Source organism: Diceros bicornis, chromosome 28 (genome assembly GCF_020826845.1).
Source record: "Diceros bicornis minor isolate mBicDic1 chromosome 28, mDicBic1.mat.cur, whole genome shotgun sequence".
NCBI classification, from domain to species: Eukaryota; Metazoa; Chordata; class Mammalia; order Perissodactyla; family Rhinocerotidae; genus Diceros; species Diceros bicornis.
The window spans coordinates 7,926,870-7,946,261 of NC_080767.1; the positions used below are offsets into that span (position 1 = coordinate 7,926,870).

Sequence of the window (19,392 nt, forward strand, 5' to 3'; positions counted from 1 at the left end):
CCTCTCCTCCTTGCGCTTCCGGGGGCCGTCGCGAGCTAGTGCGCCTGCGCGCCGGCCACTCCGCGCTCCGCGCCGCTGTCTTCGCGCCGGCCGGCGGCCCAACGCTTCCTGCCGCGCTTCCCCCCCGGCGTCTCGGCTCGGCAGCGCACCGGCGTGCGGCATGTCGCGGCGGCGGCACAGCGACGAGAACGACGGTGAGTGTCCGGCCCGGCCGCCGAGGCCGCGCCCGGGGGGGCCCGGGTTGGGCTTCCTGGGTCTTCGGGTCTCAGCGAAGGGACGGGAAGCCCTTCGCCCCGGGAGCGTTCGGGGAGCCACAGAGGGAAGGAGGGTGGCACAGCGAGTGTGGCCGGGCGACCCCCGGAAAGCCCCTGCTTCCCCCGCCCCAGCTCCTTTAGCCGTCGGCGGAAAGGAGGCCTGGTGGCCCCCTGGTCTCTAAGGACTTCAGGATTTGGTCCTTAGCATCGCCGAGAGGGGAGGTATACCTGTGTCTGTGCGGCCGCCTCTCAGGGACAGTGACAGGAACCCGCTAGTCCCGGTGTCTCCTTTTGACCCTCAAACTGCCCCTGAAGAGGGTTCTCGGAAGAGTCCTGAAGGAAAGGGACAAAGCCGGGACTGAGAGATCTGAAGAATCACAGCCTGAGGTTTGCCCCTGTCTCGGTCATTTGCCTCCTTTCAAGCTGCAGGGAAAGAAATCTGTCTCTTACCCACACCCAAGAGGTCACTCACTAATAAACAGATGCATGTTGTTAGGTTTGGAACTGGCCATAAGCGTATTTCCCTCGTGTAAGAAAGAGTGCTGGAAAACTAACTGGAGAGCTCTTAGAGATTTAGCTCACGGGTTCCCATCTCCATTTGGAGGGTTGATCTCATGTCCCCATGATGTTGTCGTCATAAAAACGAAGAATAATTTTGCTAGTTAAAAATTGAAAAAGATACTTAAATTACAAAAATCGGTCAGGAATACACACCCACCAAAAAAAAAAAAAGAAGAAGAAACTAAGAGTAATTCTGTTATTAATGTTTTAGTGTATTGTTCTTTGAAAAGAGTGTACTGTAGTGGTTAAAAGGCCAGACTTTGGAATCAGAGGGTTTAAGTTCAAAGCTAGACCCCACCATTTACTTTGTGATCTTGCCTGGGTTATACCACCTTTTAAACCTTAGTGTGTAATAATGTTTATCATCTGTTAATGCTTAAGATGTGGTAAACATTGGCAGATGTCAGTGATGTAAGAAAAAATATGGAGTAAAAATTTTTAGTTGAATTAATTCTCTGCACTAACATTTTTGTCTCCTTGAATATTGGGGCAGTTGAGGGTAGGGGCAGAATCACGTGTATTTAGTTTTAACAATGAAACATCAGATTTCTGCTGGAGTGTGGTTTGATAGGATATTCTAGTCCAGCCTTCTCATCTGACACCTAAAGTTTTGGAGTGTTAGTGTATGGGCTAAACATACATAGTGTATGCGCCAAGGCCTACAGTGGAGATGTTGCACGTTCAGTTCCAGACCACCGCGGTAAAGCAAGTCACACAAACTTTTTGGTTTCCCAGTGCATGTAAAAGTTATATTTACACTATACTGTAGTTTATTAAGTGTGCAGTAGCATTGTATCCAAAGAAACACAATGTACATACCTTAATTAAAAAATAATTTATTGCTAAAAAATGCTAACCATCATCTGAGCCTTCAGCGAGTCATCATCTTTTTGCTGGTGGAGGGTCTTGCCTTGATGTTGGTGGCTGCTGTCTGATTAGGGTGATGGTTGCTCGAGGTTGGAGTGGCTGTGGCAACTGCTTAAAATAAGACAACAGTGAAGTTTGCCACATCAGTTGACTCTTCCTTTCATGAATGATTTCTCTGTAGCATATGATGCTATTTGATAGCATTTTACCCACAGCAGAACTTCTTTCAAAATTGGAGTCAATCCTCTCAAACCCTGCTTTATCACCTGTTGATGTAATGTTCTAAATCTTTTGCTGTCATTTCAACAGTCTTCACAGCATCTTCACCAGGAGTAGATTCCATCTCAAGAAACCACTTTTTTTGCTTATCTATAAGAAGCAACTCTTCATCTGTTCAAGTTTTATCATGAGATTGCAGCAATTCAGTCACATCTTCAGGCTCCACTTCTAATTCTAGTCCTCGTGTTATTTCCACCATATCTGCAGTTACTTCCTCCAGTTAAGCCTTTAACTCCTCAAAGTCATCCATGAGGGTTGGAATCAACTTCTTCCAAACTCCTGTTAACGTTGGTATTTTGACTTCTTCCCACGAATCACAAATGTTCTTAATGGCATCTAGAATGGTGAATCCTTTCCAGAGATTTTCAGTTTACTTTGCCCTGATCCATCCAGGAATCACTATTTATCACAGCTGTAGCTGTATGAAATATATTTCTTAAATAATAAGACTTGACAGTTGAAATTATTCCTTGATGCAGGGGCTGCAGAATGGATGCTGTGTTAGCAGGCATGAAAACAGCATTAATCGTGTTGTACATCTCCATCAGCACACTTGGGTGACCAGGTGCATTGTCAGTGAGCAATAATATTTGGAAAAGAATCTTCTTTTCTGAGTAGTACGTCAACGTTGGTCTTAAAATGTTCACTAAACCATGCTGTAAACAGATTTGCTGTCATCCTGACTTTGTTGTTCCGTTTATAGAGCACAGGCAGGGTAGATTTAGCATAATTCTTAAGAGCCCTGACTTTTGGAATGGTAAATGAGCATTGGTTTCAACTTAAAGTTACCAGCTACATTAGCCCCTATCAAGAGCATCAGCCTCTCTCTCTTTTTTTTTTTTTGGTGAGGAAGATTAGCCCTGAGCTAACATCCATTGCCAATCCTCCTCTTTTTGCTGAGGAAGGTTGGCCCTGTGCTAACATCTGTGCCCATCTTCCTCTACTTTATATGTGGGATGCCTGCCACAGCATGGCTTGACAAGTGGTGCATAGGTCTGCATCTGGGACCCGAACCTGCAAACATTGGGCTGCCGAAGCAGAGCATGCGAACTTAACCACTGTGCCACTGGGCTGGCCCCTCAGCCTCTCCTTTGAAGCCTTGAAGCCAGGCATTGACTTCTCTCTAGCTACAAAAGTCCTAGATGGCATCTTCTTCCAACATAAGGCTGTTTCATTTACATTGAAAATCCGCTGTTTAGTGTAGCCACCTTCATTAATCATCTTAGCTAGATCTTCTGGATGACTTGCTGCAGCTTCTACATCAGCACTTGCTGCTTCACCTTGCATTTTTATGTTATGGAGGTGGTTTCTTTCCTAAACCTCATGAACCAACCTCTGCTAGCTTCACACTTCTGCAGCTTCCTGACCTCTCTCAGGCTTCCTAGAATTGAAGAGAGTTAGGTCCTTGTCTGGATTAGATTTTGGCTTAAGGGAACTTGGTGGCTGGTTTGATCTTCTATCCAGACCACTAAAACTTCCTCCATATCAGCAGTAAGCCTGTTATGCTTTCTTATCATTCGTGTGTTCACTGGAGTAGCACTTGTAATTTCCTTCAAGAACTTTTCCTCTGCATTCACAACTTGGGTAATGATTTGGCACAAGAGTCCTAGCTTTCAGCCTATCTCGGCTTTTGACATGCCTTCCTCACTAAGCTTAATCATTTCTAGCTTTTGATTTAAAGTAAGAGACATACGAGTCTTCCTTTCACTTGAATACTTAGAGGCCATAGTAGGGTTATTAATTCGCCTAATTTCAATATTGTGTCTCAGAGAATAGGGAGGCCTGAGGAGAGGAAGAGAGACGGAGAATGGCCTGTTGGTGGAGCAGTCGGAACACACACAGCATTTATCGATTAAGTTTGCCATCTTATGTGGGCACGGTTTGTGGCGCCCCAAAACTATAATAGTAACGTCAAAGATCGCCGATCACAGATTGTCATAACAAATATGATAATAATGAAACAGTTTGAAATATTTGCAAGAATTACCAAAATGTGGCGCAGAGACGCAAAGTGAGCAAATGCTGTTGGAAGAATGGCACCAAGAGACTTACTTGATTTGATTGCCACAAACCTGCAATTGTAAAAAGCCACAAACCTTCAATTGTAAAAAATTTGTAAAATTAAAAAAAGTACAGTATCTGCGAAGCACGACAAAGTGAAGCCCAGTAAAACGAGGTGTGGCTGTAATTGACATGAAGACACGGCTAGCGGTGCCCAGAAACCGGGGAAAGTGAGTCCGCGGTTGAGGGTGGAGGGGGAGGTTTTCTTCACTGTACAGGTATTACTATGCTGCATGCTTTGATTTTTTTTTTTTTTAACACAGGAGGCTTCTTGTATAATGTACATATGGGGCACAGAAAATACAGTTTTCATATGCTTTGAATTTGATTAATCAAAAACTAGTATGCTTGAAGTCATCACTTGGAGTTTACAGAACTTGAGTTTTTAAAGTTCTTCTCATTTTCTTTGCCTTTCTCATGCTTTCTCTTCTTCACTTTCTTCTTCTTCTTCTCCCTTCTAGGGCATCCCTAAAGGGGGTAAAAATGTTTCCAGAGGACAACCTGGAGAATTGGATGTGAATATGGAGAAAAACTACTTTTCCTTTGGTTATTGGGATACTGGCATAACTTTCTTGGGAGTTAGCTTCTTTTAGTACTAGCTGGCAGCTAAATCACTGTCCAGTTGGGTCTTGCTGCAGGACGCTCTGAATAAATACAACAAAAAGAAGTAAAATAAAGAGTTAATTAATCAAAGTTTACTATGGTGAATAATTTAGTAGTGAGGGAGGCAGTTTATAGTTCCGCTTGGATACTACACCAAATCTGGAACTTTTGTAAATTGCTACAATTTGGATAATGATCAGCTAGGGTTTACCCTAAAGTGATCTGAAGCAAATATTTTAGATACTTCCCTTTTAGTTAAGCATCTACTTATTTTTTGAAAAGTGGAAATATTAGGAGCTTAAATATTTTAGAAGGCTATTTTAAAGTAGGCTGAATTATAGTTGGAATTAAATAGATGCATCTGAGCGTTTCTGGAGTATTGTCAGCTCTTATCAGTCAGTGACTGCCATGACTTTCCATATGCTTGACTAGATAGTGATCATTTCAACAAATAGTTAACAGTGCCAGGCACTGTCCTAACTACTGGCAGTTCAGCAGTGGACAGTATAAAGATGGAGCCTCCCTTTTACAGACAGAAGATCGAGTCAAATATGGTGATAATGCCATGGGGGAAAAAAACTGGGTGAAGAGTAGAGCCTTCTTTGGGGGAGGAGTTGCTGTTTATGGGTTGGTCGGGAAGGCCTCACTGAGAATGGCATATGATCATAGGCCCGCGGGAGGTGAGGGAGCAAACCAGATGGCCATCTGGGGAAAAGCAGTGGTCCACGCAGAGGGAACCATGAGTACAAAGGCTGTAAGGCAAGAGCATTCCTGTCGTGTTCACAGAACAGCAAGGAGGCCAGCGTTGCTGGAGCAGAGTGAGAGGGGGAGAGTTGTGGGAGATCGGAGAGGTAGCAGAGGATCAGCTTAGAGAGGGCAATTTTTAAACTGTGTCTCTGTGTCGTGACTAGGGTATCCAGGATCCAGGGAGACAAGCTGGAGACTGCCAGTGAAGGTCACCTGCAGGTCAATTTATAGACAAGTGTAAGGATACTGGTGCAGGGCTATATCTAACTCATGTCTTAGCCTCTCTTTAAGAATGCCCCTGAAGCTTTCACTTACAGGATATGCATATAATAGCTGTTCAATACATTATTTTGTTCTTTTAAGAAAGTAGTTAGATTGTCCATAATCTTAGCCAAAAACCCATATTAGCCCCCTTTTAAGCTACTTAGAATTAGGTCTTTATCTTTTAGACTGTGGCTGGTTTTTTACTTAACTATAGAAAAAATAAAATGAATAGAAGTGAAGGGATTTGTTATTCTGAGGAAGAGTATAGTTTGTTTCAGAAGTGATATGTTACCTCTGCTTTAAATCTGCAGGATCAAAGTACTTTACTTTTCTCTTTTCCCTTGTTGGTTTTTGTTACTTTACTTTCTCTTTTACAGAGTTGGCTTTTGTTCTCCACTTTGTGGGTTTAAAATTTCTCACAGTACATCTAATCCTAAATAAGGATATAAGATGTAGTACAGTGTATCCATATAAAAGTAGGATAAACGGGAAAAAATTATTAGATGTGTTAAGATCCTTTCAGATGGGTTTTTATAGAGACTTGCTTCTCTCTTCTGTACTAGCCAAGGGTGTCAGAGTGAGGTGACAGTATATAACTTCAATTTGCATTGTAAAACTTCTACATAGTTACGTTTTAATATAAAATCTGTTCTTGCTTTGGGAGCTACCATAGATATGTTTTGTTGAGGGTATGTGAAAACATTCAGCTAATTCCCAAAATTTTCTTCTTAGTTAGGGTGTGTTGTTCTCCTTCCCCATGCTCTCGCCCAGTTCTCTTCTGAGTTCAGTATCCTGTTCCTGTCCATGAGTTCAGATTGGGTCTGTAGTTTCCTCTCTCCTTCATACTCTCTCGACTGTCAGGTGAGAGTGAGGCATCTCTTCTTAATACTTTCTCCCTCCACCCATTCTCTAGTCAAAACTTGTCCTTCAATATAGTCAAAATGGAAAGAAGAGAGATGCTCGTATTTTCTAGTTTTTCTTCAGAAATGCTACTTTCTCTCCCCACAGCATTCTTTTCTCCTTTTCATGCTTATAAGAGGGCCTGGGGAGGGTTGCTTTGAAGACTGGGATATGATTTCAAACTGATTTGGGAACAAGCCCGCTGGATAGTTAATTTAGGGAGGGTGTGGGAGTGGGATATGGGATAAAGGTTTGGCAAAGTAAATGGGCCAAAAAGAAGGGAGCTGTGGTTAAGGCTTTAAAAAAAAAAATGACCAAAAAAAAAACAAAACAGCTGCTGTCATTCAGCTAGTTTTTCAGCATTTGCTTTCTCCCAGCCTTACCGGAGTCTGGGTCTAAAGAACACTATTAGTATGTTCTGCTTTCCAGAATGGAGTTTCTCAGCATCAACACAATTGACATTTTGGGCTGGATTATTCTTTGTTGTTGGGAGTTGTCCTGTGCAATGTAGTATGTTTAGCAGAATCCCTGGCCTCTACCCACTGGATGCCAGTAGCACTCCCCAAGTAGTGACAACTAAAAATGTCTCCAGAGATTGCCAGATGGCCCCTGGGGGACAAAATCTCACCCAGTTGAGAACCACTGCTCTAGGAGAAGGCTGTTTTAATGTCCTGGCTGTCAGCTTATATAAACATTGCATCAAATATGCAATTCTTGTCAATGGATGAATCTTGTGTGGAAGTTGGCTCTTCGAGTGGTGGAACCTTTATAGGTCCTGTGACTTGAGTTTGATGTATACTTGAGAAGCAAGGTCCCTGATCTCACTGTGCCACACATGTCCACAACTTCACATGGGCAGATATCACTAGGAGTACATCTCAGGTGTCACGCTGCATGCATGTTATATTTTTATGGCATTATCCTTTCAAAACTATATTCAGTGGTTATTTAAGCCGGATCATAATGATAACTAAAGGGTTGGGGAGTTAAAGCACACAGTGCTTTACACTGTGGCCTTTTACAATACTTGCGTCTGCTCCTATCTGAATAGTAATAGATTGATTTTATTCAGCTTAAGTTCAAGGGGTCCCTGCAGATCATTTTAATCTTTGGAGAGACTTTTAACACCCCAAGCTTAGAATAGCCAAGTATTGTGTTCTATGAGAATCACCATACATTTTGAGCCAAATGTTCCAGTGGCAAGTGAGTGATTATGAACTCTGTAAAAATCAGTTTCTTCGGCTGTACAAGTCTGGAGAAGATTAAAGTTATAACTTGCTCCTGGGTAACCCCATATCTAACTGCGGATTTTCATTTCCTTGTCCACATGCCGACCTAATAATCAAATTGGTGGAAGTAAAAAATTGAATTACATTGGGAGACTAGCCAACATTGTGTATAGCAACAGCATCATGTTCCATACTTAACACTATTATTTTAAATTTTTTAAGCCTTATGTTATTCTACAAAAGGATATAAGGTGGGTATGTTAAGATTTTAAACAAAATGGTAAGAGATCATTAACAATAAGAGTGAACATAGTCCAGTGCTTAAGGTTGGTTTGTAGCACAGCTTCATTCAGCTTGAATTCTTTAGCAATCAAAAGGACAGATAGATGATCAGAAATGATTTCAGAGTGGTAGATCTTTTTTCTTTAAGCTTCTTTGAATGATACAGTTTTTTAACATAGTAGGATCAGTAGTTAAAGTAGGGAATCAAGAGCCAGTTAAGGCAGGGTATCGTATAACATATGCTTTTTCCCCACCAATTATTTGATATAGTGCTGAGGACTTTTCTTTGAATTTATGTCTACAGATTGTAATTACCTTTGTTTGGGATAAACTGTACCCTAGTGCTGTCTGGTGTAGAACCAAAACTGTTAACTGAAGAGTTAGGAGCTCAGACACTTGTAAAGCTAGCAAGGAATCCTAATGTTTTGTGCTCCCTTTCCCATCTTTTGAAGTTTTCCTCTTCATACCTAATAAAAAAAGCTTTTTTTTTTTTCCTAATGAAGACTTTCCAAAGTGTTCCTTGGTTTTGCACTCATATTTCACCAGTCTACATAATAATTTTCATTATTAGAATAATGAGTACTACTGGTGCTAAGGTTTTAAGAACAAGCAACTGAGGATCATCAGTAAACAACTGAAGTTTAAAGAATGGGAGTAGTAGTATATGAGAGTTATAGAGTATTTATTCTAAGTGCTAGTGGTTAGCAAATGGTGGGCACATTTCCTGCCTGTCCACAGAAATGGACAGTGCTGCTGCATTTCATAGCTCCGTGGGGCACTAGTCACACAAAATTTAACATCAGTAATGCCTCCTGGAGTTATTATAGTGTCTATAGTATAGTTATTATAGTTATCATAGTTAATCTAGCCTCGTCTGAGAATTGGAGGCTCAGTTAATTTTACTGTGTGTAAAAAGGAGGGCTTCTGGTAGAAAAGAGATTATAGCATTAAAAAAGTTAAATAAAATTTGTGATAGCAGATTCATCATGTAATGTCAATTTTTTTACATTGTTGAAACAGGAGGACAGCCTCACAAAAGGAGGAAAACTTCTGATGCAAATGAAACTGAAGATCATTTGGAATCTTTAATATGCAAAGTAGGAGAAAAGGTACGCACCATAATAGGCACAGACTATGATGGGCTCAGGATTGTAGTTGACTGTGCTTGTTAATTTCTGCAGCTGAAAACTTGATCTAAGTTTTAAGCAAAGCTTGTTTTGCCATGCATCTATATCCCAAAGTAAATGCATATTAAAACCCTTGAGATGCAGATAATTGAGAGTTAAATGTTTTTAGTAATTTTCATAAAATATGAGTCTTGGAAGAAACCTTAGGAAATAGTCCTCTCAATTTATAAATGGAAGACCAAACAAATTCTGGATACTTGAAGAAATTTGCCCAGAGTCATATAGTGAGTACATTAGAGAGATAGACTAGAGCCTGTGATGTCCTCTCATTTCTAATACTTATTCTGCTGTCTTAGACTGCTTATTTTTAAAATCTCATTCGGGGCTGGCCCAGTGGCGTAGCAGTTAAGTTCGTGCACACCGCTTCAGCAGCCTGGGGTTTGCCGGTTCGGATCCTGGGCATGGACCTATACACCGCTCATCAAGCCATGCTGAGGCGGCGTCCCACATACAGCAACTAGAAGGACAACGATGACATACAACTATCTACTGGGGCTTTGGGGAGAAAAAAGGAAAAAATAAAAAGAGGAAGATTAGAAACAGATGTTAGCTCAGGGCCAGTCTTCCTCAAAACAAAACAAAATCTCATTCATTCATGGATTTCTAAACAATAACTATTGATATATTGTTCATTGAATTGATATATTGAATTGATATATACTAAACCTATCATAGTGCCTTATGCATATAAGACTTTAACATTTTTTATGATCACCTAGAAAATTTTAATTCACTAATTGCTGAGTACTTGACAAATATTTAATATGCTGTCCTCTACAGAGTGCCTGCTCTTTGGAGAGCAACCTAGAAGGCTTGGCTGGGGTGTTGGAAGCTGATCTTCCTAACTACAAGAGCAAGATCTTAAGGCTTCTTTGTACAGTGTATGTATGCAAAAGATTTATGAATCCAGGTGATAATGTATTATCTACTCTCAAATGCTTTGTGAATGTTCAAAACTGCATTTATGTTCTATATGTCATTAGCTTTCCTTCTATCAGGAAATTTGTACAAATGAAATGACCTTTGGCCCTTTGATGAACTCTTTTTCTTAGAGATAAATAAGACTAAAATTGAACGTTTTCCTTATGTTTTGTTTCTTGGAACCTTAGAATCATTTCAGTTGACTATTTTTAAGTGAGAAAGTAGACACTTTCATATTCAGAAAGTTTTTCTTAAGCATGTACGTTTAAACATATATAATAGAGTTTAATTTATATTTTTAACCAGTAGTATCAAACAAATTTGAGAACTGGTCACTCGAGTAATAGCCCTTTTTGGAAGACTGAAGAAGCTTTTGAAGCTGTTAATAAGCATAGTCTTAGGTTCGCTAGAACAAGTATCAGCATTTAATTTGTGAGGAAATTAAAGTGGGAAAAGTCTTACATGAAATCATGAAACAGTCTCTTCCAATGGTAGAATTATTCAGACCTCAGCTGGACATTGATCACTCTGAATTGGATGCCTTGCAAGAAAGTAGCTATGACTTCTGGATAAAGGCGTCTTTGTACTTTACATGAAATTATGAATTGTCTATAAGCTATTTTTAAATTATGAAGGTGACTCTTAAGTTGTCATTTTAATTGTTTTAAAATAATGTTTTTAATGCTTACAGCTCATTTTTTAAATTTAAAAATGTGCATACAAATTGAAACTATCAGTGGATTTCGTTTTAACCTCTCATAAAGTACAAATAATTTGGGTTACCATTTTTAAAAGGAATCCAGTTAATATTCAGGAAAACATGTCCTTAGACTAAGAAACTACTAAGAAAAATCATTTTGCTATAGTTATCCATAAGATGCCTTCTGTTTTGAAAACATTAAAATGGAGTAGATTTATACTTAAACTCTGATGAACACCATGGCTTTTTGGTAGATGGGGGGCATGGTTACTATTAGTGTGAGTATTTTTTTAAAACCTAAATTGTTGCTAATACTCTGCTAGGTATCTTGAGAAAACACAAAAAATATAAAAGAATCTGAATGATCATTAGTTCTTATTTGCTTTTCTTTTTGAGCTAATTTCTAAAGGCCGCGTAAAGTAGGAAGTAACGTTTGCTTTTTCCAAAAGTTTATTACTGTAATCCTTTTCCTTCCTTTTCAAACAAGTTTAAGGAAAATTAACACACTTGTAGTAAGCAAACTGGGATGTAAAGAAATCTTACTGTGTCAGAGTACCATGTTAAAAATTCAACAATTTAACTGTTAGGAACTTAGTTGAAACTGGTTTTAGTTCTAAGTTTTTTCTAAGCAGCTTAGAATAGTGTTTCTCAAAGTGAAATTCTGATCCCGATGACATCTGTTTAGCTAAGTTTAGACATGCCGCACACTGTGTGTCCCTCTTCGTGATTCTGCAGTAAAGAAACTTGTTTCACCCAGCATCTCCCCGATGTTTTACCATAGAAACCATTTTCTTTTTTTTTTCTTTCTCTTTTTTTTTTGTGAGGAAGATAGGCCCTGAGCTAACATCTGCCAATCCTCCTCTTTTTTTTTTTTTTTGCTGAGGAAGACTGGCCCTGGGCTAACATCCATGCCCATCTTCCTCCACTTTATATGGGACGCCGCCACAGCATGGCTTGCCAAGCAGTGCGTCGCTGCGTGCCCGGGATCTGAACCAGCGAACCCCGGGCCGCAGCGGCAGAGCGCGCGCATTTAACCGCTTGCGCCACGGGGCTGGCCCAAAACCATTTTCTGTAGAATTGTTATTCGAGTCCACTAAACGTTGGAAGAAGAACTGGTCTGGCATTAGATATATTTATGTTAGTTAGACAACTGCACAGAGTATTTTACTTTCTTAACTCTTGGCTTAACTAACTAGAATTAAAATGAAAAATTGCTGGAGCCATATCTGCAGCTCTTCTCAATATTTATGCCTTTTCTGAAGTAGTTTTAAAAACATAGCTAAAACTAATCCTGTTCCAAAGTTAATAAAATGATAAAAGGTTTATATAATATAAAATTCAGCAACTTAACATAATGCTATTGTTTTGGGGTTTTTTTTGTTGTGCTGGGTTCTCAAATCAGTGCACGTCTGTTACCTGAGAAGTTGACGATTTATACAACGTTAGTTGGACTGCTGAATGCCAGGAATTACAACTTTGGTGGAGAATTTGTAGAAGCCATGATTCGTCAACTTAAAGAATCATTGAAAGCAAACAATTATAATGAAGCCGTATATTTGGTAAGTTTGTTTTTTAGTATATAATGACAGTGTTGGAATGGAGGGGAGAGGTGAGCTACAACCAAATAATTTATCCTTTCTCTTGAAATACAGTTCTCCATTCACCACAACAGCTGCTGTTTTGAAACCATTCTCATTAAAGGTACTACAGAGCTCGTTACCAAGTCCAGTGGCTTCTTCTCATACTAAATCCTAGTTGACCTTCCTGTAGCGTGTGATTCTTTACACTACTGTCTTATCTCTTGGTTTGTGCAGCACTATTTTTTTCAGAATCTCCTACTGCCACCTACCTTCTATTCCTCAGTCTCCTTCTACTGGGTCATCTTGCTTTGCCCCTTAAGTTTTTGTGTTTCCCAGGATTCTGTCCTTGCTTCACTTTTCTTTAAACACTCTCTCCTGAAGCATTCTCATTTTCTCTCATAGCTTCATAAACCACCTTTATTTTGATGACTCCTCTCTCCTTCAAGTCTATAATCTGTATCTCCTGCTTCAGCCTTTCTCTTGAGCTCCAGACCTGTGTTCCAAATACTACCTGGATAGCCCTAAGGTGTCTTGCCTGGAAGTACCTAAATCAATGCATTGTTTTTACCTCCTATCCTTCTGTCCTCTCTTCAACGCACACACAGTGGCTGCTGTCTACTGGACAATCCATCCATGAATTTTTGTCTTCCCTTTGCCCCTTCATATACTGTAAGCGGTCCCCAAGCCCTATCAGTTCTATCTCCTAAATTTCTCTCCAATCTGTCCCTTCTCCTTTGTCTCAAGGGCCTCTAGCATAGTTCATGCCTTCCTCCTCATGTCTTAACAGCCCCTTAACTGATGTTTTTGCATCCAGATTCTCTGCCCTTTACTTTATCTTCTACAGTGGCACCAGAGTGGTCTTTCTGTAACTAGGCTCTGCTCATGTTGGTTACAGATTAAAAAGCTCAGTTCCTTTCCGTTATCTACAGTGGATGGTCTTAAAAGCCTGGTGCACGAGATGATTCTGAATTAAGCCTTAATAATACATAATACGTAGACTTCAGTGGGCCAGTGTGTATTATAAATAAATATACAGGTTTTGGAGGTATGTGATCAAATTCTTTTTTACTGATTACATTACAAAGTTTGGACACCCATCAGGCTATAAGATTAAGGCCTGACTCCTTGGCCTGACCTTTCATGGTTGCCCCAATCTGTTTCTGTATCCTTGCCTCCTATACACCTTCCGGCTATATCAAAATTACTTGCAGATCCCTGAACACACCTTGTTATTGAACCCCTTTGCCTAGAATGCTCTCCACTTGAGTACTTTACTCATCCTTTATGACCTAGCCCGGTTGCTACCTGCTTTATGATGCTTTCCCCCACTCTATTGGTCACTGTTCCTAGAGCACTTTTTATTTACCTTTTAGTATAGGACTCATCTCTTTGGGTTGAGATTGTGCTTGTCCCACTAGATGATGAGCTCACATATGACAAGTTCTTAATAGTGCTTAGCAGTGGCACACAAAAGACACCTAATAAATATCTGTTCAGAAATTTCCGTTTCTATAGTCCAGTGAAAATTTTCTCATAGCCAAACAGAAAAGAAACTTATAAGTTGAAGTAGCTAGAACATTACAGTCTAGGTACTTAGTGTAGTATAGAATGGAAACCTATAAATGCACAGATTCCTGTCCTTCATATGTTCTCTGTCACAACTACTCAGCTTTGCTGTTGTAGCGCAAAAGCAGCCATAGACGATATGTAAACAGATGAGCATGGCTGTGTTCCAGTCAAAGTTTATTTGTGGACACTGAAATTTAATTTCATATAATTTGTATGCATCATAAAATATTCTTTTGAGTTTTTTTCAAGCATTTAAATATGTAAAAAATTAAAAACTAAAAAATTAGTTCACAGATTTTTTAATTAAAAACTAAAAAATCTAGGCAGTGGGCCTAGATTTGGCCCGTGGGCTGTAGTTTTTCAGACCTGTGGTTTTGACGAGATTGCTTGTTTTTAATTATTATAAAAGGACATTTAGATTTAATAGAAATTATTTTTCCCAACAGGTCCGTTTTTTATCTGATCTTGTGAATTGTCATGTCATTGCTGCCCCATCAATGGTTGCTATGTTTGAAAATTTTGTAAGTGTAACTCAGGAAGAAGATGTGCCTCAGGTAAGAAAATCCCTTATGCTGAACCTTGTCCATATAGTACCAGGAATTTTTCACTGATAACCTTTTAGTAATAAAAAGCAAAAGATAACAGCAGATTATCATGCTATAAATTCTTAATATCTAAGAGTTAAGTCAACTGGCATACTGGTGGGTTCTTGTAACATCTGTATGTCAATTCAAATGATTCTGTCTTGTAAGATTAAAACTAACATATCTAGAAATGCTCTGAATGAACCAGATGTCTTACTTAAGTCCTGTTATACCTTCTATAGGATTTCAATCAAGAATAAATACAATATGAATGAAAATTAACTAGCACATATTTTAAACTTACCTTTTTAAAAATTCTTTAGGTGCGACGGGATTGGTACGTGTATGCATTTCTGTCTTCTTTGCCCTGGGTTGGAAAGGAGTTGTACGAAAAGAAAGATGCAGAGATGGACCGCATCTTTGCCAACACTGAAAGCTATCTTAAGTAAGGGCACAGCTCATGGTTCTCATTGTTGTTTAGGTAAAGGATATCTTGGTGATATCATAAATGAGTTATATTTTATCTGTTAGTAATACCATTTGAGTTTTATTTCTCAAAAATAAGCTGTAGAGTTCCCTAAGGCTTTCTCTCGGTAATCTCATGCCCCTACTGTTGTACCTTACTGAAACCTCAGAGTAATCAAATACATTTGCTTACTTTGCCAGTACAAAGGAGTTGGTAACATAGTTTAAGATGCTTTTGTACATGTTTGCAAAGGCATAAAACATCTCAACACAATGGATGTCAAATATTAGTGTGCATAAGAATCATCCATGGCACTCAAATATGCTCCAACCCCAACCCCTAGACCTACTGAATCACAATATTTGAGAGCAAAGTTTGGACATCTGTATTATTAATGTATTCCACAGGTGGAGAACCACTGCCCTAGTACATGATGTGTATTTATTTTATGTAAGTTAATCCTAAACTGAGTCCTTAAAACAGTGATCCTTAACCATCCACCCAGCCCACACTTCTCAACTAATATGACACATTTCAATTAAAACAGGCCTATATCTTCCCATTACCCACTTCTTCAAGCTGATGTAAGAGCTTGGTTTATCTTATTGGATATAATACTAACAGTAGGCCTTGTTACTGAACTTATGCTTAATTACCCAGCAGCATGGTAATGGTTTTGTGTCCCCTTAAGTTTTTTTAGAATAATTTTGATGTAAGTTTCATTTTCTATCTATGAACAGGTACTTCTTTGGATATTGTTAATATCTACTTAATTGGTTACAAATAAAGCTAAAAGACGTCAAAAGATAAAAACCTGCTTTTTAATTATGTTAAGCTACCTTTAAATGATAGATTTTTTTAAGTGCTTTTATATTTGAAAGTTGTAATGGTTTTTTGAAAAAATGGAAATGTTTGCAAAAGAATAAAAATAAAACAATGTGAATATGCCAGCGTTTGAGTATATATCCTTCCCCTTTTTTATACAAATGGTTATACAATATATACACTGTTCTTCACTTTTTTTTCTTTAATATAACTTGTATTTGTTTTTGTTTTTGTTTTTTTTTGTGAGGAAGATCAGCCCTGAGCTAACACCTGATGCCAATCCTCCTCTTTTTTCCTGAGGAAGATTGGCCCTGAGCTAACATCCATGCCCATCTTCCTCTACTTTATATGGGACGCCGCCACAGCATGGCTCGACAAGCAGTGCGTTGGTGTGCGCCCAGGATCCAAACGGGCGAAGCACTTAACCGCTTGCGCCACCGGGCCAGCCCCATGTAACTTGTATTTGTTGCATAAAAGTACATAGCTCTGCCTGATTCTTGTTAACAGCTGCACGGTATTCCACTCCTTTAATCTACTGTAATTTCTTTAACTAGATCCCTGTTGGTAGACATTTAGATATTTCCAGTCGTTTGCTTTTATAAATAATGTTTCAGCGAATATCTTTGGACATTTTTTTTTTTTTTTTTTTGTGAGGGAGATCAGCCCTGAGCTAACATCTGATGCTGATCCTCCTCTTTGTGCTGAGGAAGATTGGCCCTGAGCTAACATCTGTGCCCATCTTCCTCTACCTTATGTGGGACGCCACCACAGCACTGCTTGACAAGCGGTGCGTCAGTGCGCGCCTGGGATCCGAACCCGCGAACCCCGGGCCGCTGAAGTGGAGCGCACGCACCCAACCTCTTGCGCCACCGGGCCAGCCCCCTGAACATATTTCTTTATGGACACATGCAGATATATTTGTGGGGGATGTGAATTCTTAGAAATGCCATTGCTGGGTCAAAGTGTTTCAACGATTTTAATTTTGATAGATTTAGTCAAATTGCCTTCCAAAGAGATTATACTCTTCCACGTCTCTTCTAAAGAGATTATATCAGTTAGCCCTTCTGCCACTGATGTTTGAAACTGTATATTTGCCCACATTTTGGCAATATGGTACATTATCAGAAATTTTGATATCTGCCGTTCTGATAGGTAAAAATGTTATTTCACTGCTTTAATTTGCATTTTATTAATTGTGAAAGCAACCAGACATCTTTTCATGTTTTTGAAAACCTAAGTGTAGATTTTCATTATTATCTTTAGAAGACGCCAAAAGACTCATGTGCCCATGTTACAAGTCTGGACTGCTGAGAAACCACATCCACAAGAAGAGGTAAATTTATTTCAGTCCCTTGTGATACAAGCACAGCCAGCTCTTAAGTAGATTCTTATCTCTGTGACATACTCTAATCACTCCATTTGTATACCTTTGCTAGGTTTCCACATTTCATATCAGAGTCCAGCTCCTCATAGCCCTAGGTGTGTAGTGGATTTTTAATAAATGTTAGAATGTAATTGAAGCGTTGCCTGTTCTGTGGGATTCCAGATATCAAAGAGTTAACATTTTTTATTTAAATGCCCAATTTGAAAGTGTAAGAGGTAACAGCCTCAGGCAGACTTGATAAAGTAATTAAAACAAGAACTTAGACCATTACTTTGTCCTATATTTAATCGCATGTTGGCTTGCTTTTGTATTCTGTATTTTAGAAGGTAGTGATATTTGGTTTTGTCTAGTCAAAATGTTATTTCTTCTAGCCTCCAAATATATATTAATTATTAAAAATTAATCTGTCTTTAGTATTTAGATTGCCTGTGGGCCCAGATTCAGAAATTGAAAAAGGATCGCTGGCAGGAGCGGCACATCCTAAGACCTTATCTTGCCTTTGACAGCATCCTGTGTGAAGCCCTGCAGCACAATCTGCCCCCTTTTACGCCACCTCCTCACACTGAAGACTCAGTGTACCCCATGCCAAGGGTCATCTTCAGAATGTTTGATTATACAGATGACCCAGAGGTACGTGACCAACTAAAAGTTCCTATCGAAGGGCCTGTGTGGCATTATACTTGTGGTTGAATCTTGTCTGAATTATGCCTGTGATACATTTTAGTTTTGAGTTGTTTATTATCTAAGAGGGTTAATGGCAATGAAGTTAACAATTTTATTCTGTGAATGATATCACCTCATTATGCCAGAAATTATATTTAGCATGTATAAATAGATTAAGAGACAGCACAGTGTGCAATTTAAGACTGTAGGTTTGAGAGCCAGAGTGGTTTGGGTGTTAATCCTGGTTTAGTCAGATCCTAGGTGTGTGATCTTGGGTGAGTTATTTACCTCTCTACCTAGTTTCCTAAGGGAATAATAATAGTATGTATCTCATAAAGTTATATTGAAATTAAATTATTAATACACGTAAAAGGTATAGGACAATATGTGACACATGGTGAGTGCTCAGTTTTAGCTATTATTCTTAGTAAGGCTATTTTTCAAGAAAAATACCCAGTTTTAGAGATTGTCTATCTCTCTGTAATCCTCGCAGCTTGTCTTATTATTCATATTATATAATTTTTAAAAAATTATAAAGTATTTTTAATTTAAAAACCCCAAAAATTAGTATATACTGACTCTATAGTTTTAAACATACATATTTTTTATTACTTAGTCAAGTTGTTGTATGAAGCCATTATACTTTTGCAATTAAAATGTATAATTTTAATATTAACATTTGGTATAAAATTTACATTTTAACTGTGCTTTAATTATTTTATACCTTGCATTGGAATGACTGTCTTGACTTTAATAGCCAAGCAGCAGGCATAGTGATTACTGGATTGGTTCTGAATAGAAACTCGCCTGGCTGAAGTACCATACCTGTTGCTCAGTGTATCCCAGTCAGCACAGAACAGAGCTTCTCAGCCTCAGCGCAACTGACATTTGGGGATGGATAATTCTTTGTTGTCGGGGGCTGTCTTGTGAGTTGTTATTAGCAGCATCCCTGGCCTCTACCCTCTAGATGCCAGTAGCATCTAGAGGCTAAATGTGAGTTGTGACAACCAAAAATGTCTCCAGAGATTGCCAGATGTCCCCTGAGGGCAAAGTTGCCTCCAGTTGAGAACCACTGGCAGAAGAAACAGTATTACCACTTAAGGTCAAATTTGAGGTTTTTTTCTCCTGTTTTCTCTTCTCTGCAGTGCTGTAAATGGCTTATGACCAATGAAAATTTAGTATATGTATAATCTATTTCAGAGTAAAAAGTTGTTAGGTAATTGGTTATATATACAAAATTATCAACTTGCTACCCACTTTGCTGTATTCCATTTATAATAAAATGCTTTCAGTCAACATTATGTAATGGTCTAAATAGGTATATCTCATTGAAAGCCTTATTTACGTTTAAGACTGCTAGAATCTTACTAGTACAAAGGAAACTATAATGAGACCTCAAAATTTGTTTTTCCTGGGCCTTTTTTATTAATTGGTGTTGCCTGTATAATGTGCCCATCATCCTAGGC

The 19,392-nt window shown here is 39.0% G+C and overlaps 1 protein-coding gene across 3 annotated transcripts in view; it reads left to right on the forward strand.

The window, feature by feature from the left end:
- Window positions 1-65: 65 nt before the first annotated feature.
- The window catches only part of NCBP1 (nuclear cap binding protein subunit 1), a 42,414-nt gene continuing 23,087 nt past the window's right edge, over window positions 66-19,392 (forward strand). The window contains exons 1-8 of one of the 3 annotated variants that reach the window (XM_058523597.1): window positions 66-194; window positions 9,068-9,156; window positions 10,015-10,115; window positions 12,258-12,414; window positions 14,451-14,558; window positions 14,912-15,033; window positions 17,143-17,212; window positions 17,678-17,893. In XM_058523597.1, coding sequence (XP_058379580.1) covers window positions 161-194; window positions 9,068-9,156; window positions 10,015-10,115; window positions 12,258-12,414; window positions 14,451-14,558; window positions 14,912-15,033; window positions 17,143-17,212; window positions 17,678-17,893 — 897 coding nt within the window. In that variant the 5' untranslated portion in view covers window positions 66-160. Of the gene's footprint in view, window positions 195-9,067; window positions 9,157-10,014; window positions 10,145-12,257; window positions 12,415-12,507; window positions 12,557-14,450; window positions 14,559-14,911; window positions 15,034-17,142; window positions 17,213-17,677; window positions 17,894-19,392 lie in introns of those variants that run through there. The other 2 variants (XM_058523598.1, XM_058523599.1) reach the window with 2 other exon arrangements.